Source organism: Homalodisca vitripennis, chromosome 2, assembly GCF_021130785.1.
Source record: "Homalodisca vitripennis isolate AUS2020 chromosome 2, UT_GWSS_2.1, whole genome shotgun sequence".
Taxonomy (NCBI): domain Eukaryota; kingdom Metazoa; phylum Arthropoda; class Insecta; order Hemiptera; family Cicadellidae; genus Homalodisca; species Homalodisca vitripennis.
In genome coordinates, this window is record NC_060208.1 from 98,135,759 (window position 1) to 98,160,592 (window position 24,834).

The 24,834-nt window shown below is 32.6% G+C and overlaps 1 protein-coding gene across 4 annotated transcripts in view; it reads right to left on the reverse strand.

The window, feature by feature from the left end:
* The window catches only part of LOC124354401 (ras-related protein Rac1), a 70,430-nt gene that overhangs the window by 13,002 nt on the left and 32,594 nt on the right, over positions 1–24,834 (reverse strand). For all 4 annotated transcript variants that reach the window (XM_046804829.1, XM_046804825.1, XM_046804828.1 and 1 more), the window contains exons 2-4: positions 9,363–9,434; positions 4,859–4,976; positions 23–85 (exon numbers count right to left, since the gene is read on the reverse strand). In XM_046804829.1, the coding sequence (XP_046660785.1) occupies positions 23–85; positions 4,859–4,976; positions 9,363–9,434 (253 nt within the window). The remainder of the gene's footprint in view (positions 1–22; positions 86–4,858; positions 4,977–9,362; positions 9,435–24,834) is intronic.

Here is a 24,834-nt window from a genome sequence, read left to right on the forward strand (position 1 = left end):
TACTTTAATGTTTCACACCAACCTTTGCTCTGACGTTTTCAAATGAAGCTGGATTTACAAGCGAAAAGCAAATTAAAAACACGTCCTGGAAAAAACACACATAAAATTAGATGAATTAACATTTTAAAAAGGCAAGAGAGTAAAGAATATTATTTCAAAGGAAAGGCACAAAACATTTTTAAATAAATTTAAATGCCCTTTACAATAAAATTAGTAGAAAACATTTTCGGCAAGTTCCAAAAAGGAAAACCTTATCTCCCCAAAAAATGGTACGTACAGGAAATAAAAACTGGAAAAGGCTAACTTTCCACGTGAAAAACTGTTTAAGTGCCAACGTTTGGTTTTCAGGACGTTGAGTACACTATCTCTTAAGTGTCAACATCCTGTTTTCTGGACGTTATGCAAACTACGCTTTAACCCTAGAAGTGGCGATGCTAAACTTCCACAGTGGCAAGCTCTTTTTGGCCACTTTGAAGAGTATTTTTTAAAAATTCACCAAAAATATATTTTTTACTCTAGCCTAGTCATGTTGCATACTGAATTCTTCGGAAAGAGTTGAATTTTCATATTATGACAAAATAAAATGATTTCTTGAAACCTGAATTGGACTTATCATGTGAAAAAACCAAAAAATTTTGATTGACCAAACTAAAATTGTAACTTTGACAATTTGTAAAAAATAACAAACACATAGTTACAGAAAATCCATTATATACAAAGGGTAGAAACAATAATTACCTACAAATAACAAAGGAAAAAGTTTGAAAATTATAAAAAAATAAATTTAAAAAAATTAAAAGATTTTGCAAAATAGCAAAAAAGTTATTTTGTTGAAACTGGTAAAAAAACAACCTAAATGCTGTAGAATTTGTGCATACTATACTTTACTTTGAAGAGAAAGAGTTTTTTTTACAGATCTACCAGATCAGTTTTATTACAGTAAATTATTATTTTTAGTTTTTTGTTTGTGATCAAACTTGAAAATGAAATTTGGTACCAGGAAACAGTGAATAAACAAACTAACACAAGATCGTAAAAACAATGCCAAATTTATTAAAAACCAAAAAGATAGACAATGTTATAATAATAAAGAAAATATATAGCTATATGTACAAGCCAAGAGAAACGAAACAGTCACGTAGGCCTACTCAGCTAGTTTTGCCACAGACCGCGGGAGAAAACTTAGGATTATTTCAGTTAGTACCATTGATTATTTCATTGTGATGTTGATGATACTATATGAAATGTATTTGAAATTTAGTGGTGAACGCAACTGTGCAAACTAGGCGTAAAAATAATTATCGGTTGCCTAGCAATAAGCGGCAATGTGAAGCGACTTCTAAGACGTCGCTTGCCACGTCACGGCGGCGTAAATAGAACGTCTCAGACGTCGCTTGCCACTTAGAGGGTTAAGTGCAAACTGCTGGTTCTCTGGACGTGTGAAAAATAAATTACAGAAAATCAACTGTTACGATATTTGTATTCAGTTTTCGTTAGCTGAGAGTCTAATACACTATAATTTCAATGGTGTATTCGATATATGACACCACTGCCATCAGTACAACGAAGAAGTAAAAAAAAATGCTTTCGTGGTCTATGACAATTCTATATAAAATGTTTAGGAGCGAAAATGAAAGGCAGGCAAAAAAAGAGGTAACAGAATTTTTATCACAAATAAGCCTAACATTATTAGGGAGTATAATGATTTTATGGGAGGGGTGGGATGGGAGCAACCAATCACTTTATCAATATTTTAATGACAGAAGAACTAGTAAGTTACATACTACAGTATATAAACTTAACATGGATAAACCTTTGACTAGACTTGAATTCTCAATTCAATTAGTAGAACAACTGTCATTGAATTGATTAAATCTGCAAAAAGCTTCTAGGCCTAATCTGCCAGATTTGCTAGTTGGGACCCGCAACGCACTTTAGGAAACGATAGAAATTCTGATAATAGTAAATATTTTGAAAAAATACTGATGGCAGAGAAACTGTTGCATGCGCAGTGCATAGAGCACCAAAAGTGGAGGGAAAAGATAGAAATCTACTTACTTGTGTGTTACCTGTAAAAAAAGTTTACACACTAAGTGAAATCTCTTCACATTTGTTAAGTGCGGCTAAAACAAATAAAAAAAAACATTTTTCTATGGGTCTTATGTACTTTTAATATTATATAAACTATTAGCATAGTGTTTTGTTACATTTTAATTTTATAAATCAGCTGTGATGTGTGTAAATGAACATTTGAGCTTACATCTGATGTTACCTGGTGATAGTGAAAATTGGAAGAATGTTCAAAAGTTGCTGTAACTTATGCAAATACTATAACATTTATCCTGGTTGTAGATAATTATTATGTGATTTTTTTAAACACATATTTTATTAAACAGTCATGATTTATGTTTTATACTAAGAATAGTTTACTATGAACAAATTGAAAAAGAAATTATAGTTATTGCTCCATAAATAATAAAAATATAATTTTTTAAGTAAAACCTTGCAAAAACGGTAAAATTAGCATAACACTTTTGGGCAGCACATCCTTGGCAAACTGTCTTTTATAGCATAGTATTTCTGAAAAAATGGTGGCATTCAGGGAGTTTAATTTTTTTTTAATTCTGGCAATAAAAGGGTTAAATGAACAGTTTCAACAAAACCAGTCACCCTTTAAAACTAATGACTAATATCCTACCACCCTGTTCTGAATAGTTTTTGATTCTCAAAGAAGAATTAATGACCTAGAAACAACAAAACATTTTTTAATTGGATGTCATAACCACTTGATAAGGCACATAGAAGACCTTAATGAAACTAAATTAATTGTTACAAGAAACTTATTTATCTGAACCACCACATTATTCTCTGTAATTAGCTATTGTTTTCTGTACATGTATGATAGAGTAGCCAGAAATAGATTTTATTGGTGCTGACTTTTTTCACCATCACCTTTCAATTGGACTACACACAATAGTTTATATTAGGGAATATATTTAAATACTCAACAGCAACTAGGAGTTGTCAATTTTATAAAGGCATTATATATAACTTCTGCACCTATTACAAAGTTAAGTAGGAAAATAGGGAATATTTCACACTTCAGATTGGTATTACAGATGTGTATTTTACAGGTTAATTGTTATTACATACACAGTAATTTTTTCATGAAATGGATTTCAGCCAAATTTAGATACTTAAATTTCATAAACATATTGAGCAGAATAGCTGTTGTATTTCATGTTTTATAAATATTATTGCACATTTATTTAGTTGTAAATTAACATGACTATTCATGAATTTATGCTGTGGGCAAACACACTTAAATTTTTGTTGACTACTATAGTACAATGAAATTGCTTATTTAAGATGTAAAACGAATTTTCTCTGAATAGAAAACAAACTGAAAAGATTAAAACATTAATGAAAAAATAAATTACAAACTTATATGGCTATCAGTGGAAACAACTGTGAAACTACAGCTTCATAAGTATAAATTATTGTAACTATATTGCGATAGTTGCTTTGTTTTCAATGTTGTTGTAAACTTCATCAAATTCTATTTTAATTTATAGAATTTTTATATGTATTTATCATCTATGACACCTAAAGAAATAAATGTTATACCTTGCATTATGAGCCTTAGACATATCAAACAAATAAATTATAAAATACTAATTTATGACATAACTGATCATCTTAACAGTGAAAACTAACACGAAACTTTTATTTACTCTTTGTGTACAGTAATGACTGTCATCCTGGGCAGTCTGGTATTTGCACATTCAAACATGCAGTCGTTAGCCAAGGTAAATGAACAAAATTTTGCTCAATTACATTAGTGTTTGGAATTATACTTTACAGAGCGGTTTACAAAATTACACAACAAAAATATGACTAAGAACTTCATAACGAGACCAATACTGAGTTTTTTTGGACTATTTGTCAAGAAAAGCTTCACAAATGTATATATTGTAATTCAATAAAAATGTTTGTTTTCCATATTATTCCAAAATGTTATACTCCAAAACAGTACATTCGTAGCTATCTTGTATACCAATTTGGTTTTAATCGGATCGTAAGTTTCTGATTTATGAATTTTCAAAGTTGCTGTTTGATTGAAAAGCACCTAAACCAGTGCCTTTTTCGTTGTTATCGGACATAAAAATGGGACGTTATTGATTATAAATAATTTCCTATATACGTGTAAAAGCAGAAATAAACAAGTAAAATTTTAATTAACTCCCATTACTGTAGCTTTACTGGTTGGTTTGTGGTTAACTTTCAAACTAGGGTATAACTTTTTGATCTGATAATAGTTAGTGACTGTGTATACAATTTTAGCTACCTTAGACACTAAGCTTGCAGTTCATCTATATTTACTCTGTGGCAATACCATGTGAACACCGAACATGTAGAGTTAGGACTTATATACACTAAATTTAAATGAATTTAATGTTTTATTCAGTACCGTATTTACAAGTTTTTTTAACAGCATGATATGTGAAAAATCAAATACAAAAGAATGGTACACATTGCAAAACTTTGTAAGATTTACTTTTTACACAAAACAATGAATTTACAAGTTGTGGGAATAGTTCTACATCCTAGGAAAGTGTATGCTTCCTTTGGGTATGAGGAGTCATAATTTGATAAAATATTATTTTCTTTTATTTAGTGTGCACACACACACACACACACACGCGCGCGCGCGCACACACACATATGTATACGCTTTCAGGATAACATTACCAGAAAAAACTAAAGGCTCATAAAAACTCATTCTATTCTTCAGAAATTTTTACTAATAAATTAGCCATTCACATAGAAATAGGCAGATGCACAGAAGTGTACTCACTGTCTGTGGGTATGAGAGAGGACGTAGCCTGTCGTAGTCCTCCTGCCCCGCTGTATCCCAGAGCCCTAAGTTGATCGGTTTCCCATCCACCATCACGTTGGCAGAGTAGTTGTCGAACCTACAACAAAGGTATTTCAATACAGGCTGTTTTATATAACCTAAGTGTTTAGATTTTGAGAGAAATCTTTTAGTAATCTACTTTATTTTATATTGTGGTTTGTGAATAAATAATGAAAAGCTTTCATTTTTATCATTTTACATACAAAATTATCCAGATATCTACAACTATTATTACAAGACAGAAAACCTACTCAGAATGGTATAAATGAGGATCAGTAAAAAAACCAGACTTTTCTTTTTAAGATTCCATAAAAGGTGAGTGGCACAACATCTTTAATTATATTGGGTGGAGATGTCAATGTAAAAGGAAAGGGATGGTCTGGCACACCAGACAAGACAGGCTGTTTGTTGCATTATGTCTAAGCAAAATGTGCATGCGTCTTTGAGCAATGCATTATTATAACATTTTAGTTGTGAAAAAACTGCTAAAATTTGGTGCAGAATAACTGAACCATTTACTGAAATGTTTTCAAGGACCCAAGTCTAAAACTGGCAAAACATATTTTTTGAAGACTGATAATCAGTGGTAAACGAGAGCCATGCATGTCAACCAAGGAAGGCCAAGACTTGTCTTTCTGCAGAGAAAGGTCTTACTACAGTCTTCTGAGACTGCAGAGGCGTGCTACTCACTGATTTCCTGCATGCTCCATACTACTACCAACTGCTTGATGACATGAAATGGCCTATCAGCAAAAGGGGTAAGATAGTCTATTCAAAACTTCTATTCCATGACAATGCTCAGTTATATAAAACTACATTGACTGAAAAAATTGGACCAAATTCATTGAGAGACACTTGAATGTGCACCCTACATTCCCGATCTGACATCATGTGACTTTCACAGCCATAGAAGATTTTTGAGGTCTGCACTGCAACGATGATGAAGAAATGTTTGTACCCAATTGGTTACTAATGCAACCACCTTCATTCATTGATGATGGCATCTCAGGTATATAATTTATCTTTTAACAGTTAAGTTTTCTTAACTCAGCAAAAAAATCCATTTAATCTTAATTCTTAGGTTTATGCGGCCGGTATAATGACTAATATTAAGGTTTTCTAATCTTGAAATATTTTGATCTCACTGTGGAAAGCCAAGTACAGTTAACAAATGTTGGACCAAAACTATTGTTATGTTGTTTCGGTCCAACATTTATAGTTAACTGAGGATGGCTTACCACAGAAAGACTGAAATATCTTAATATTTGCTTTGTGTTAACAATTTGGTTTGAAAAGGAAAACCTTAATGATAATAAAAATATGAATATTTATCATTTTAACATTGAAAAATGTTACTTTTCGGTCCCTGGGGGACTAAAAATTTATAACTATAAAACACACATGAAAGCAGTCGACTTCCATTAATTATTTTTTGATTTAACTAGGCAAATTAAAAAAGCATATTAAACATAGATAATTGTATTCAGATAGTGTGAATTTTAAAGGTATCCTTTTAGAAGTACATTTTTGATGATGACATATTCCACTGAAGCACTTTAATTTCAAATTTAATGGTTATTTTTAAATTTGTATTTCTTCCAAAATAAGTTTAAAGTAATATTTAGGAGATTTTATATAATTTCCCCAAAATATGAATGTCTCATAAAATATCTGTACACTCCTAATCTCATGTCATTTCGAATTGTACATCAGTCCTTATAGCAATTTGTATATTTACTCAAAGAGCATCAGTGAATGACCATACCTAGCTTTATAAATAAAGTGCGGAAAACTATATTGCCTGCTTTCCAGTCCAATCCTCACATTTCAAAAGAATTAATGGTATTCATAAACAATTATTGTATGTATATGAAAAAGGATCTTGATTCTGAATGTAGAGACATGTTACAGAATGTGGGGACAATTTTTACAGGACAGGAAAATCATTAATTTTATCAAGAGAAGAATAAAAAAAATCATATACATAGAATTTCCTGTCCTGGGACCTTATCTCTAACTCACAGTTGTGAAGGAATCAAGATCTTATAAAATTTAAACTTACAAAGTTGAAAAAATAGCACAAATTTGGTTTCATACAAATAAACTGTTATCAAACACTAACAAAATGAATCAAATTATTTAAATCTTACTGTCTTATAATAATGACTTATTTTCAGTCAAACTTTTACGAATTCAGTTTACAAAATTAATCTGAACCTTCCATGTAAATGAAGTACACCTCAAACTATTAAGGGTTTTAGTATTTACGGAATGCTATATAAAATTAAAACCTCTGATTCAAACTGAATGATTAAAAAATGTTTTATTTTAGTTTTTTCCAGTGTTATTCAACATCAAGTATAAATTATGTGGGCATCCCACTTATGGTGTCTCAGGAATTCTTGGAAAACAGAAAAAGGCAGACTCAGGTTTTATTTTGAAAGTCAACATTGATGTACATTTGTTACATTTTAACCTAGTATTGAGGTTGTTGATATGGTTCCTAAATTTAAAAAAATCTAAAATTATGGTTGTTTCATTTAAAAGTTTGTAAGTTATAAATAAACTTAGTATTTTGTTTTGTTTGAACAGAGTTTTACAGTGTTCCATAGTGGCTACTCTTGCTATAATTTGTACCAAAATTAATAAATGAATAAAATAAATGAATGAATATTGCTTGTGTTTGCTCTGTTGTACAGTATAACGTACAAAAGGTACAAACACTTGATACACCACAGCACAAACACTTCAAAGGGGTTGGCACTTCTATGCAGTGAACTGCAAAAAGAGATACGCTAAAAGGATTAAGTGTGCTTAAATGAATAGGGTAGGACCATTTAAGCAATGCTAAAATGTCCTGGAAAAATTTGCACAATTTTCTGAAAAACTATAAAAAATATCTTATCAATCTTTTTCTTGGGTAGTTTTATATATACGTTTGCATAATTTTAATATTTTAATTTTTAGAATTATGTTTTTCTTATTTTACCTATATTTTCTACAAATACTAAATTTGCTCGTTCTTTCATACATTATACCTTTCCCCCCAGGTGAAATATTGTAAACACCTTATGTATAATTTAAAAAAGACTTAGTTAAACACGTAGTAAAAATTTTAAGCCTCTATCTCATTGTAGTTTTTTGAATACGCTGTTTTATAAATAATTGGTCTTTGGTACTTAGACAATATACTTTATTTGTACAATTAAATTCATAGAGTATTACAAAAGCGTCAATAAAAACAAAGTGTCATAATATAGTAATTACATGATCTTGTTAGGTAAGTTACAGTTAATCATAATGCTGGTTTAAATAATATCAATAATATGAATAAGACAGGACCGAGAACAGACCCTTAAGGAACTGCTCTTGAGGTCATTAGCGGGCTAGAACTTACTAAGCGAGTTACACCCTTGTCTCTGTATTTTAAATCAACCATCTGCTGTCTGTTTTGTCATATAAATGCTGAACCATCCCAAAGAAGTACCTGATATACCTAAAGCCTCAAATTTTATTAGAAGTTGTTCATGGTTAAGACATTTAAAGCCTTACTGAAGTCGAGTAAAATGGATGTGGTTGTATTCCCTTCTTCAAAATGGTCTAAAATATACTGTACTAGGTTCACTATAGCAGTTATTGGGAACTTACTTTTTATCGTGTATATACCTTACCACTTAGGATGCTTATAACATGCAACATATTTTAAAATAAAATTAATACAACACATTTTAAATATTATAGTGAGACTGGTATTCCAAATAAATAATGGTTATAGCATATTACTAATTTAAATAAGGTTTAAAAGTGAAAAGGTGTCAAAATATTGCATGAGATAACAGTGAAAAGATACAGAGAGGCAACACACACAAACACTACACACACACAACTGCAAATTCTGGGTCATTAATCCATCCCATGATTGTGACCGTCCCACATCAATGTATTTTGTGCTATAAGTGAATTTCAACTATATAAATTGTTTTGTTCATGGAGAAACTGTTAATTGGTTGTTTGCAGAATATGTTAGGAAGATTTCTGATCACTTAGTTAGATGCAGGAGAACAAGATGTGTCTTTCTACTTTTAGCAAGATGGCATATAAACTCATATTTCACAAAAATGTGGAAAACAAGACTAGTCACATGGTCCCAACTTGACATCTCCAATTCTCTTCTCTCTGTGGTTTCCCTAATCAAAATAATATTCTAGACTTCAAAAATGGAATCTATTTTGCTTTTCAGGAGATTTTCTCAAACAATTGTTGAGAGAAATTGATTTCCGACTGAGTGCTTGCCAAATCACCAATAACAGTTACATCACACCAAAATGACACCTCTGTTAGTTCTGTAAGTTATCTCAATTTATTTCTTTATGTTTTATAGTATATTAAATTCTTGTTTTGACTCACTCTGTATAATAAATAGTAATAAAACACTAGTACTCACACTGTGGGTATATATTCTCCAGGAAAAGCGTTCGTCGTGTAACTGATGAGGAGACATGTTTTACCCACGGCACTGTAACAAAAAGAATAAACTTTAGATCCAGGACAAAACACTTTTTACATGTACCTTGTGTTATAGTATCACAGATTTTATCTTGTTTTAGCTTCAAAGTATGGAAGATTACACATTGCAGTTTTTAAGTTTACATGGCCTATGAGGTTTTTTAATTCTTCAGTTCACTCCTAGTCAAAACACTGCTATTGTTTTCTTGGCCTTAGAGCTTCTTCAGTCAAGAGCTTTAAGATTGTAGTATGTTTTATTAAGAATAGTTACTAAATACTCCTCATAATTTATTTTCTGTGTACTACAATATTCTGAAACACTCCTTTATAACTAATGCACATTCTTTTTAGAAACATTATTTTGTAAGGAAAAAATATTGTTTTTATATAAATAAAAATCCATTGTTTCCATTTTAATCTCATTAGAGCGTAAAGTCGTTAATAGACAATTTTTGTACTACTTGTCAACTTATTACAACTAAATAAGAATGGACAGTGACACAATGCACCACAAATCTTCTCAGAGTTACAATACATTTAATCTTTCCCTCATCACACATAATGTTATGTTTAATTGTCTATAAATTATAAAAATGGTATATATGTGAGAGCTATTAAATAATAAAACTTTGTTTTCAAGGAAAACAGCTTTTAAGTAAAAATAATGATTTTATTACAGTACATTAAAAAAATATCCAAATATGAAAAATGTTTAATAAATAGTTATAAATTAGATTTACGTAGTGAATTCATTTGGATGGTTTGAGTAGTGGTTTCAATTGAATTTTCACACAAAATTTATTAAAAATGTAATAATACTTTGATTTAATTCAAATTAATCAGTAAATCAGTTTATAGTTATTAATTCAAATGAAGTCTTCTTTATGACTTTTGAATTGACATTACAGATAGATTTGCAATTTTTTGCTTTTTGTTGCATATACAGGGAATATTGTATACAGAAATATTAGAATTGCTATTAGTTAGATAAAAAAAATTCAAGAATAAGCAAAATATGGTGAAAATCTAATTGTTTAATGAACTATTGAGAAAGGCTCTGTTATTATGTTTAAACAATTTTAAAGTAAGTGGGAAAACTGTAATATATTTTGTACATATATTTTTAGATGCTAGGAATTAAACTTTTGGTAGTACCTAATTTTAACACAAATTTATCATCTAATTTATACTTAATATTTACTCAAATATTTTATTATTTTACTTTACACCTATTTTTATAAGGTAACCAAAGCTGTTAAGTGTTGTTAATTGCTGGTATTTAGTGCAACTACGTAGTATTAAATAAACTTGAATCAACCCTTTACTTTTCATTAATAATATTACAAGTTAGTACAATTCTCTATCTAAATTAACCCAATTTTGAGGACATGCACAAAAACACACACACAGGTGTGTTGTGTGTATGTACAGAGGTTTAAACAAAACAATATTTGTTTAATGAATTGGCAAAGTGTACTGTATTGTTAACACTTATTGCTATAGACAACATTGTGGATATGGTATTAAAATACACCAACATAGTCAGAAGAAATATAGATTTGATGTACATATTTTTAAATGAAAATCATATTTGGTATTACAAGATTAACAACTTACAGGACAACATTACAGGACATTTATTGTAATTAAGCATTCATTTCATTTCATTTTCATAAAACTGAAGTTTCATGCAATGCAGCAATATTGCATTTCCAATCCTTCACTGTCCCCTTTCTCAGACACTAACACACCTTACAAGTACAATTGTAGGTCAAATAAATAGTGTGAAATTCCCCATTATTTCATTTTTCCTAAACTTTAGAAGAGTTTTGGAAATGCTATAGTGGACATTATTAGGGCACTGTGGTTTTAATTGTATTTCTACCAAACATTTAAATTAAATCTTTTAAAATTTAATATAATTTTACTAAGATGTGATTTATATAATTCTCAACCATTTTATTTAAAACAATTGAACTGGTCTTCAATTGAAATATTTAATCAAAACTGTAAGACCTTTAAATATACAGCGTTATAAACCCCTGAAACCTGAGCGATGGTTTTACTAAAGCCTACTTGACATTTAGTAGAGATTAAAAAATCTAAAATATTGTTAAAAAACAAATGGTCTTTAAAAAATATTCATAAATTAGTAGTCTTGCATAACATTTTTGACTGAAATCACACTATTTCGTCTATTTGAAATTTAACCAAAATCTAGAATTTTATAACTATTAAACCAGATTTCTTTGAGTAACTGAGATGTGCCATTTTTATTTTAAACATACACATGTTTTTTAATTAGAAAACATTTCATCAACAATTATTTTGGACATTTTTAGTATATCTGCCTGCATACTTGGAAGGCTTAAATTCTAGTAGTAGGCTAAAAATACACATAACTATAAGGAAATATTACTGATGTTCTATCCAAAAACAAAATTACTACTCTCTACCTTCCATTCTGAAATTTTGCAAAAAAACTAGGCCACAGCACAACCATCGATATAAACTCATGAAGAAAGATAATTGTATCTGGATGTGGTTTAACAGTGAGTCAATACATAGCAAACTGGAACTACAATACCCACTACATTGTAACACAGGGAGGGATGCTGGATGGTAGAATCTTCAGTATATGTATTGTGCTACAAATCCATCTGCAAATATTATTATGGATTTCCCCTAACTGGATGGCGGCATTGTGATTAACAATTCAACTACATGACTAATCAGGATAAATATATATTTTTCAGTCCATTCCAATTGGTCCCAATTAATGTTGTGTTTAACAATTTTAAACTATCGATTATTAAAAATGTATAAATTAATTGAAATTGTGATTATTACAAAATGTGTAATACAAAATAATATTTAAAGAGGAGGCTACTAGGTTCCAGAAAAAATTGTAATTAACTCAGAACAAAATATATTATACTACATCATATTATTATTTCCTACACTTTAAGTTATAACAATACAGAATTTCCCTGAACTACCTGGCAGGTTGCAGTATTTTCCCTTAGGTTGAGGCAAACATATTTATTTACTTATGATCATGGGTCTTCAGTGCCTATTTTAACATTATTTGTGTTTTTTACTTAAATATTCAAAGTTCATAAACGCTTCAAATTACAGAAGTGTTTACCTCAAGGAAGTAAATTGGTGCAAAAATGCAAAAAATACAAACAAATATGTTTTAAAAATAGCAATTGATTAAACTGTTCCAAATATAACTATCTCTAAAACGGTTAATTAAAACAAAATTAATACATACACAAAATAAAACAACATAGTTTAATACAAATCTTTGATATATACATTGTTAAATAAAATGTTAACCCTATAAATAACACCACAATGCCTGTGCAGGGAGTTCAGGGACGCCCTGCATAGGTATTCCCAAACCTTGACCGAATTTACTTGATTTAATAAATAAAGTACGAGCCTTTGCTAAACTGGGCGCTAACAAAGTGGGTGACTACTACACGAATAATAAATTGAGGCTTCTTGAGTTCTGGTACACGATTTATTAAAAGAAAAATGAATAATGCTCCCAAATTGGCGTTTACACTAACATTATCAAAGTCGAAGGTAGCTGGGAGATTTTCACGTCGCGTCGCGTCGGAGGAAAGAAGGAATCGACCGCTAAATAGATCACACGCCTTCAGGTCCTAATCCACTTTACACAGCACACTGGAGCGAGCACCTTGCGTTTATGCGTTTTGCAAGAGTTTCCATAAATCAAATATTTTGTAAATCGATTTTGCAAAATAGGCATATAAAACATATTTTCTTAGGATGTATAAACATGATTTATAACGTTAAAACTCATATATAGGTTTACTTAATAAGATATAAGTAGAAACATTAAGTGCTATTACTTAAAACTAGAACTGTTAAAGATTTCCAAGTTTTCGACTCTAGCTAATTATGTCAAGAAAGAATGAGAATAATTACGCGATCACAATGTGGAATAACAACAACCGATGCTGGCGGCAACAATACGAGCCTCCATTTTATACTCAGGCTAATTATGTCTGTTGAAGAATGAATGAACACAAGTACGCGATCACAATGTGGAATAACAGCTACCACTACTGGCGGGAACAATACAAACCTCCATTTTATACTCTGACTGATTATAACTGTCAATTTTTCTCAATATTTTAAAATAAAGGCCAAAGGTCGTATGTTACAACAATCTAGATAAAGTTCCGTTCCGTCATCTTCTTTCTTATAGTTTTCATATTAACATAAGATCATATTGTCATGCAGAACGTCACTGTTCCTTATTGGTCTGTTTATCTTATCTCCAGCGAGTGTGATAATTCGGAAGGACCGTTAGCCCTTTATGGCAAGTGACAAAATCCCTTTTCAAGCGAAAAGTAGTTAATCAATTATTCACATAAACAGTAGTAATTTACACACTATTGAGTAACGCGTATCTCACTCACAGACACGCTAAAGTTTCCGGGACATTTCGGGAAAGACCGAGTTTTTTAATATGGTATTATAAATAACTTCCCTTTCATAATTAACTATGTAATAATGTATAATCGTAATAAATAATCACCTAGTTCAACAATCGTGAATTATCATTAGTGATAATATAATCAAAGGCTGTACATTACGGATTTAAATAGCATCAGTTTATGTATTTCGAACCAGAAAACCTGTTCCCCTTCAATCGAGGTTGATGGTGTAGACGCCAGTCTCGGCGGTTTGCCGGGCCGTGAAGAACGCGCGAGGGCGTGTGCGTGCGTGCGTCAGTAGGCACTCACCAGATAAGGCAAGTAGATAACCTACGTGGGTACAGACAGACACCCAGGCGTTAGAGATTGCCCACCTAGTAAGCTAGGTTTAGTTACGATACGCCACCGACCATTTTACTGCCTTGTGTATTTCTTTTTGAACATAAAATAAACTTACAAGCACAATCATTACTACTACATTACCTCCAGAAACTATTTAGGAGTTTCGTATTATTATTATTTGTCATATTTGTTGATGTATTCATTGTAATGTTATATACAAAGTAAAATAATTCTATAATTCATATATTCCCACTAACAAAAACACGTCTACAATATTGTTAATAAATCTTCAGGATCTGTCCCGTTGATTTGTAGGTTACGGCTCGAGATAGGGGTATTACATTTATTTTCATATATTGCTAATGTAACGCCGCATAAATTTAAACCAGACTTAAATAATTCCAAATTACAAAAACCCAAATACATGGAAACCTTTTTTAATTGGTAGTTTGTTAAATTCACATTAAATACTAATTTTGTAACATTATTATGATTCTGCAATAGTCTCGCTCTGCCTTTCTCTCCCCACAAAAATCTGAATATAATTTGTTTTAGTATCACTTAAAATTGAATTAAAAAAAAATTATTAAGTGGCTTTCAAAACGATTCAACAGATCTCCAATTCAAATTTATATATTATATAAAAATCTTTAGTGCCTCTCTGTGTGTTAGTGTTACTAATCACGTAAAAGCTACTGGACCGATTGTACTCATATTTGACATGAACATTCTTAGGGTCCCTGTTAACATATACAGGTAGGCCTATTCCTATTTAAAATGTTTCTCCGGGCTACGCTCCACTGGTCTTGAAAACTCCTCTTAACATTATCCATTACATTTTAGGACTTGACTTAATCAGCAGATAGTAAACCTGTTTTAAATACCTGTAAAAATCAAGAATAATAAGTATAATAATTCTTACACATTTAAACATTGTTGTCATCTGTTTATGTTAGTTACACTTTACAAATGTCATGTTACGTCCAGAAGCTTTTCATTGACAGGGTTCGTTTTTATTGGGATTTTTAATCAACTGCAGTAAAATGCCATATTTATACTGTTAAAACATAAGGATGTTAGCTGAAACGCTAAGCACTTCGACTTTAGCCTTTAGGTAGACAGCATTTCTCCACACTGCCCTAAATTATACTATTGCCACTTACTGAAAATTAATTGAGCTATTCAAGAAAATATAAACGAATATTTGAGAGAAATTCGAGAGATCTCAGAGGTACTCATAAAAAACAGTTTCACTCTCCAATTTCAGGGGCACATCTTCAAACTTAAATCTAAAGTGGAACAAGAAATGGGAATATCTTTCAATGATACTACTTATCTCAGAATAGTTTGGTGCCATTTCCAAAGAATTTGTTCATGGTGTCCTTGTTTATAAAAATGGAATTATGTGCGAAGCCGCGAATATACTTCCAATATCCTAGGCATAATGAAGTTTATATAATTTGCATCTTTAAAAACATTCGCTCAAGGAAAACGTATTTAACACATTTCCTTTGTAATACATTTTAAATGGAAAAATCGGTGTGAGCTGTTCACTTCAAACATTCACAGCAATTTATAGGCACTATATATCATTGATACACTTGGCATTTATTAAAAAATCATTAATATACTTTTACCAGGAACAGTTTTATTCACAATCAATTGTTTAAATAAATCGTGGTTTAACTGTATACTTCAAGTATTGTGTTTTCTCTGCAAATCACGTCGGTTCTTTTTGAAAAGAAATACAACAAGACTAAGATACATTTTGTTTGCTTTTATAATATATTTATTTCTGAGTAGGTACTTGCACAGTTCAAAGCCTCTATGTAATTATATATTTATTATTCTGATTCAGAGTTTGAAATGTGAAATATTTAAAAATGTAGTTTTAATCATAAAACTAACTTTCCTGTCTGTTAATAATTTTGTTGTCTTTTAGTATTCATTTATGAGTAGAATAATCTACGATAATACTCTAGTTCATTAAGTAAAATAATAACCTAAAACGATTAATGATACAACATTTTTGAATCAATAATCGATTATTATATAGTAATCGCTGTAAAAACGAAAAGAATACGATGGTGTTTTAGAATGTTTTAATTCTTTACTACAAAGCATGTAGAACCTTCCAAATGACTTACGCACTTAAAAATCATACGCATGTAATGAATAAACGGGTCTAATGATTAAAGCCTCCAACTGTGCAGGCCTAATAATAGGCGTAATAAATCTCTATTACGCGTGACACAACTAAAATGTACAGTCCTAACAAAAACGGCAGTGATGTAAAAGGAGTTGTCCACGCTGAAAACACAGTATAAAGTTTCATCTCCTAGTTCAACAAATCACTGATAACATTTATCGGACAGCTGACCGCTACGTGACGTCACCACTACTGGGAACTGTGACGGTACAGCGGCAATGGACTGTATCGTGACCTCGGAACTGGGGCATTCACTCACCAGAGGCGTATTTAGGGGGACCCTTCCCCACTTTGCCAGAGACAAAATAAAATAGTTTGGCAAGGATATACAGTTACTAAAACGTTAATAACCATCCATTCACGTTTCAAACAGAATGAAAACAAATTCACAGAATTATGAATAAAACTAGATTTACATAGCTTCCTGATACTTTATTCAACTACAAGATACGGATGAAACCTTTATCGGTTTTCGAATTAAGATTTGTATTAACAAAGCAGTCATAATTTATGACCAAACTGGTTGAACCTCTTTCCTTGTTATTGTAAATGCAGTAATCAAGTATCGCATAAACCTACAAGAATAATGCCACTGTTAACTTGAATCTCACAAAAAAGAAGACTACGTTTCGAGGATGGAAATCTATCCTCTTCTTCGGGTGTCGAAATCTCCTACGACATAAGGTCTTTAGGTCTTAAATCTTAACCTCATATATAATACTCCAAGGCGACTTTTGTAAACAAAAATCCTCTGTTATTTATGAACCGAATTTAACTATTAAGTGTAAAAAAGTTTTCCTTGGTCCGTAGTTTTGCATAGTGATTTTAAATTTTCTTGATTTTAGTTCTAAAGGGTACACGCCTTTTGATATATGTATCAAATCTTGTTCTTTATATTAAAATTATTTTTTTTTGTTATGTTTTGTTAGAATTTTCTTGTACGTTGTTCAATTGTTCAAAGAAAGGGAATTGTTTCATCCAAAGTTAATTACATAATTCTCCACTATATTAGAGCATATTAATCTATATGTCCTAGTTAAGAGCTGTAGGACTGGTTGCCGGTTGGTAGTATACGAAACCTAAATATCGTTACAACGCCTGCATGATTTTTATTGCGACAGAAGCAAATACATCAAACGTTACAATTTGTCAACAGCTAACGAAATTCTTGTTGTATTTAAATCTGATGAATGTTTGTCCAAGATCAAATTATTGTCGACCAGGGAACTACTTTTAGTATTCTATTTTTGTTATCATATAACGATGGCACGTGTACGAAATTCTGTTACCCTTTCGAATCATCTATCAACGATAACACACTTTATATCCAAGTGATTTAATACATTTAAATCCAGTATATGTTCATGGTTAATACATCTAGCGTTCGTATATGAGCTCAAAAAACCTCCAGAACCTGAATTTGTGTTTTTTCTCGGAGAGAACCCTCACTCATAAAAATTTTAGTATACGAATAAGGACGGTTACAAAGTGGCGGTAATGCTCATGATAAAGTTACTGCCTTACAAATTTAAATGGGAAAATTTGTTTATTCAAATCTACTTTTCCACGTTTTGGTCTACTTTCACCTAACCCCAAGAGAAAAGATCGAATTCCCAAGCCTGATAAGTCGATGCCTTCTCCCCCCTCCCCAATGAAATCCTCGCTACGCCACTGTCGCCCGTTGTCAGATCAGTCTGGCCTTCAAAAGAACAGATGGTTTTGACGACTCAAATACCATCCACTATTTATCTCGTTGTGGGCTTAGCTAAAACTGTGTTTGATTAATTCACGGGCCACCTGTGCATCTGCCGAGAACAGTGGCGTATCCGTTATTTAAATATTGCAGACGGACCGGCCGAACTTTTAATAAAGTTTATTTAATAAAACAAAACAGAAAAATAGCAGTGTCCGGATCATGTACATCTTATAAACATTTTAGAATTTAAACTCATATCCATATTAATGAATTAAACAGTGGATTTATACAGATTATCGTTAACACATTCAGCGCCAGGGCATATGAAACAATCCATTTAGCACGGGCCATTAGGTTTTTCCATATATTAACAGTCAGGGCCATGTGTATCAAAAATGATACACGCCCCATGTTACCAAGTGGGCCGCGTGTATCATTTCTGATACATACGTCAGTTTTCTAGTTTGAGCCATATGTATAAAAACTGAGTTCTTCTACAATGCTTTTAACACTATAGACTGAATCTCATGGCCCCAGGCCTACCACAGAACCCGGCCAGTTTTCGGCCCAGGACGTCAGATTACTGTTTAGATCACAGGTTTCTAATGAAGTACATACACTCTAATTTCTAAACATGTTTTATTATACAAATGTCTATATACGACTGGTAAAATATAAAATGGGTACCTATAAAATAAAATATCATTAATTGAGTTGCTAAAATAAAAACTGTAAGTTTTCGTGAATTAGAACACTAGTGTTTGTTGTTGAAACACGTACGGCACATGTAGGGATTTCCTTCGCAAGTGTCACATACCGTGTAAAGATAAAGATTCGTTTGGTCAACCATCAAATTGATTATTTCATCGTCAAGAAAATACAAAAAATAATCAACTGGATTTTTATTTATTAATTGTGCACTAAATTCTGGATTTATTCCTGCCTGCCCCAGTAAAAGCGAATGTTTTTGCCTTCCTTGCCAATCTTCCAATTTGATGTCCCTTTCTGTTTCCAAAAACTGTCAATTTATATTCATGCTCCCTTGCAGTCCTCTTCCTTTTTCTTCTCCTTTATTTTTTCCCTTTCCTTCTGTTTGAGACTCTTGATAATTTTTTCTTCTTCGTCATCGTCCATCTTAATCAAAATCATCATCACCATTATTATCTTCATCTTTTTCACAATAATTCTCTTCTTTATTTTTTTCTTCCTCGCTAGTGTCACCCCGTTTTGTCTATTTCATCTTTGTCTTGTTCAGTTTCGTTCTCAGTAACTTTCCTGTTATTATTTTTTTTATGTCATGTAAATTTTCTTTTTTATTGTTGTGGTCAACTTTGTTTCTTCTTATTTCTTGCTTGATTTTTTCTTTTTTTTCAGTTGCCCCTTTTAACAACTTTATTTTTCGGTAGTTTTTATTTTTTAGTAGTTTTTCATATTCAATATCTTCACTACTCACATGCTCTCTGGCTGTAATTGAAGGTCCTGCTACATTGTCTTGATCACCTTGTCTTTCAAATCGTTTTTTTCAAATAGTCGACTGAATCGTGGTTTTTGAGTGTTTTTTTTTTTTTTTTTTTTTTTTTTTTTTTTTTTTTTTTTTTTTTTTTTTATATATAAGGGGCGAAAAACGCAGCGGTTATCATCGCCCTCAAGAGAAAATTGGCACCTACTCGTATTTTGGTGGTGTCAATTAGGCGAACATAGATTACATTCTGTAAGAAAAAATATAAATAGGAATCAAGGCAAGTAGGTGAGTAAATAATTTAAAATAACCTTAGAACTAGATAACAATACATGTAACAAGGGAAAGACTGTAGAGAGGTCTTAACCCATATAGGAGCTAAAAATATAAATAGAACATAAATAAGGACAAGGTACATAATATTAATTAAATAAACTGTAAAAACTTAACAAATTTTACTGCCACCAAGGTAGCTGTAAAGGGGCTAATTTGGCAGCTGTCATAAATAGAAATTAAATAATAAAATTAATAAATATTAACAACAGTTAATAATCGAAATAGATAAACTTAACACGATACTATATTTTGTTTATCAGCGTTTATCCATTGAATAAGCATGTTTTTATTTTATTATTATAATGCATCCAATATTTTACTTCTTTACTACATAGTGATTTTTTTTTCTTTGTTTTGTTACAGGTCGGAAAGTTCCACCTAACGTTTGGAACTCCGTCCGGAGCTCCAAAGGATCCTGAGCTGTGCCATCATCATTGATGGACAGTTGAGATGACTTGGATGAATGACGTGTTAAGGTTCTTAACAGGCGCTTTTGACCTGTTATCGACTTTACTTTGAATATTCTTCTTAAGCTTTTCTGACAATTTCTTTCTCTCTTCTAAACTTAAGGCAGGTTTCAAATTTTGCTGAACTTTATCTCTGCATGTAAGACCCTCCTGGTAAAGGTTAACATAAGACTGTACATTAGGTTTAGATGAGGTCTGAAATTCTCGGGGAGATTCACTGGGCAGGACCACAGACTGTTCCCCAGCACCTGCGGCGAGGTGCTGAACCAGAGCAGCCACCTGCCCAGCCAATGCACGCACCATACCCACCAAGACTGTACATGAGGAACACTGTGCGGTCTGAACAGGGACAGATACAGCTTCAGAGTAGGAAACTCCTTTTTTTGGAGTTGGGGCGACCCTCCTCCTGTACTCTTTACGCGCCTCGTTAAACGAAAGCTTTTCTATAGTCATGATTTTTAATATTTCTTTTTCTTCTTTAAAAATATTACAATCTCTTGAATATGCCGGATGTTTTCCCTTGCAATTTATGCATCGCGTCTCATTTTTGCACCCCTCCTCTTGGTGTCCTTCATCACCACAGCGGGAACACGTCTCCGGGTTCGAAACACACTTTACTTGAGTGCCCGAACCTCTGGCAGCGGGAAAACACCGCTGGGGGTTTTTAAAATACGGCCGCACAGACAGAGACAAATATCCGGCTTTGATGGTTTCTGGTGGATGGGGTTTTTGCAAATGTTATAATGAGACCCGGGGTAGGAACCTTTACCCCGTTTTCGGTCCGAACAATCCTGACCACATCTGTCACCATCTCACACTGCAGCTCAACCTGTATTTCCTCTTCACTGCAGTCCATAAGGTCTCGACAGAAAACGACTCCCTTGGAAGAGTTCAGAGAGGCATGAGGCTGGACAGTAATCGCTACCTGGTTTAAAAAAACTCGTCATTTTAAGGAACTTCTTGGATTGGATGCAATTTGCAGCCTCCACCAGGATAGTTTCCATTCCTCAGCTTCCTTGTAGATTTAGGTTGCCCTCCACAGGCTACTAAAGATTTGTGGATAAGGAACGGGCTCACCTTAGTCAAGGTTTTTCCATCTTCCTTATGACTTAGCAAAAGAAATAAAGGGAAGTAGGAATGTTTTTCTCATCGTCGGTTTGTTTATGTTCCATTTTTCTTTGCTTGTTTTGATCAAGCTCACAGTCTGAGTCAGACAACTGCCGTTTTTCTTCTCCAGATCACTTTGATCTCTTGCTACTACACTTTGCCCTAGTTTTGGGGTGGTTTCGGTTTCCATAGGTATTTTAACCAGCGCATCGTGTGTAAGGGTGCAGGCCGAGATACACCGGGAACGGGCACGCCCTCGATAAAACTGGGTCCCGTGGGAGCCCAGGTTAATCTACCCCAGATCCCCCGGGGCCCGGTGTTGACTCGTTTAAACCAGGCTGGGTATGCTCGCACGGCCTGTGGCTCGCACGTTGCAGCAGGAGCTCCGACACTCCTGCTCAATACACACTTCCTGACCAAGGACATCGAAGTGGCTGGCTTCTGAACCAATACATGACTTACGCCCTCGGCAGAGACAAGCTCACATCAGCTCTCACCGACACCAGATAGGGCACCTAGTGCCGGCTTAAGCACTCCCAGCGAGCCATGTACTGGAACGGTTCGAACAGAGCGGGTACTAATAAGACCCTGGAGAGGGATTGGGTAGGAATGAAGGAAATGGTTAGGTGGGTGTGGGCAGTTTAACGTCATACCCAGGACGGGGTTTTTTTGAGTGTCACTATAATCACTGTCCACACTTAGATGATATTCCGGATCAAATTCAAGTATAATAATACAAAAATTATCAAGAGTGCAAAAATGATACACATGGCCCTACCAACAAAATTTAGTTGATTGTCACACAGTCTGGGCCACGTGTATCATTTTTGCACAGACATGAAAAATTAACGTACTGCCAATACTGTTCGTCTGATTTCAAAAAGAATTATAGTACTGTGTTTCTAAAAGCACTATTGATCTTAAATCGCACTTGCCCCTTGACGGTAAAAATGAAAATTTTAACTCGGCCCCTGCCTAAACAGCTTTGTGTATCATAAATGATACACATGGCCCACAACGTTAGTGCTGGTGTGTATCATTTATGATACACATGGCGCTGAATGTGTTAACAATTATTTCATTTCTTGAGATTTATATCATAACCTAATAACCACATATGTGGTTCTGACCGAATTGTTATGACTGGTAGGGAGTAAACTATAAGCAAGAATTGTTATGACTGGTAGGGAGTAAACTATAAGCATTTATTTTCCTTTTCTAAAACAGTATTTGATGACTGTGAGTTGTTAAAACTGAAAATGCACGATAATAAAATGTACAAAGCTATTCTATATTAATACAATAATTTATTGTTTTTTACGGTGATCCAAAAGAAAGCTCTATCATTGTAGAAGTGTCTTCTGTAGATTTGAAATATATCCAAGTATCGTGGTCTACTCCACGGGATTCCAATATTCCAATGCTAATCTTACGGTTATTCCAGTTCTTACGGCTCAGGGGCACCTAACTAGAGGGAGGCAAGGCTCGCCTACGATCAAAATCCCACATTTTTAGTCACCTTGGCTTTGACTCTTCTCCCTCTACATGTCGAAAATACATGTTATGGGACTTAATTGCTCAGGTCCATTCTATATCTCGTTTTAGGAAAATATTGCTGTAGTGTAACTGCACAATCCACTATAGTGTAGTTTTTGAATTTGAAAATAAATAAAAATACCAAAAAGAATTTTAAAGCACTTAATTTAGGATAAATAAAAACTATTATTTTAGATCGAATATCAGTAAACTAGATATATGTTGCCAATAGATATATGCAAATAAGTTACTCGTAATTTTCACCATATGAGGAATTATAAGAAACTGTGCAGACAAATCATGAATAAGCAGTCTAGCAACAAGACTCGCAGCAGATAACTGATCCATTCATGAAAGAGAGAAGAGCGCGAGGGGGGTGTAAGCTAAGCTAAACTCAGCACTTCCGTGAGTCATTGACGTAGAGTAATGAATCAGCTGATTCTAGTACCGGTAGCGGTTTCCATATCCGGCCCGCGTGACGTCACTGCTTCCCACCTGATAACCAACTAGTTTTTTTATTATTAAAAAAAATTTATATCGATTTGATTGAGGTGTACCAATCACAAATTTGAGATTTTCTAAAATAGTGAAAATTAAACAAACTTCTTACGAGAATGCCCAAACGGTTGTTTAATTTTATTGTGAATGTTGTGTATGTATTTGTATTTAACCTCTTTTTCGAATATGTGGCGAGGCAGGAAACAAAGAATAATTTTTGAAACAGCAATTAAAAAACTGAATTCATCGGTATTCAACAAATAGATTTATCCTGTCCTTAGAAAACTGGAGGTTGTTTGAATTTTGCATTTCATATTTTATTTCTATATGTATTATATACAGCTTAACTGTTATACTACAGCAGTACATCAGGTTAAGTAACAATTAAATTTCAATGACTAAACAAATTTTTAAAAGGGATTTGGCAATTTTTAACCCAAAAATTAAGAACATATTAATAAGTACACAACCACTAATTTGTGAAGCATACTATCACAGATTTAAAACAATTTTGGATTTATTTTTAAATGCTCTTTCATTAACGAGTCACGTCGATTTAATCGACCGCTATTGTGAATAAAAACAACAAAATAGTCGTAAATGGCAACAGATTTTGTGTTTGGAATTCTTTATTCCCAGGCCTCTTAAACGTTTGAATAGACTTTTACAATTTTGAAAAAAGGAAAATTAAAAAATGAAGAACTAATCAATATTCTACTAATCATCCCATTATGTTTTTTTACTTTGTTTCCATCATACACTATAGACTAGTGTGTATCCTCTTTTAAGCAATAGGCTACATAGTCTGAACATGTAAAGTTGTTGCTTGAATGGGCCAACTTTCGTTTATGCAGGCAGGCCGTTAACGACATACCGGGACTGGTCCTTTACATACTGTAGGTAATAACTCAAAAACTGAAATTACTTTATAAAATATAATATTCATGTATAAGGATGGATTAATAATACGCAAACAATCATAATCACACAAACCCACGAACATACACCACACACATTTTGCGTGTGGGACACAATTACAAGAATAAGATTTATGACACGAGCACAAAAATCATTAAGGATACAGGGACCTAACATATTGTGTCACGAGTGGAGGTTTCGTAATTTGTGATTTATGTTAAGATAATTTTAAGCAGTTTTGTAATATTGAATTGTACAACAAGACACGTTTTAGCCTATAATTGGTGTTATCCTTAGAGCTCTCCCATTAAAAAAGCGTTTTGAATAACTTGTGGTGCCCTGTTTTGAAAGATGATTTATTTTATCC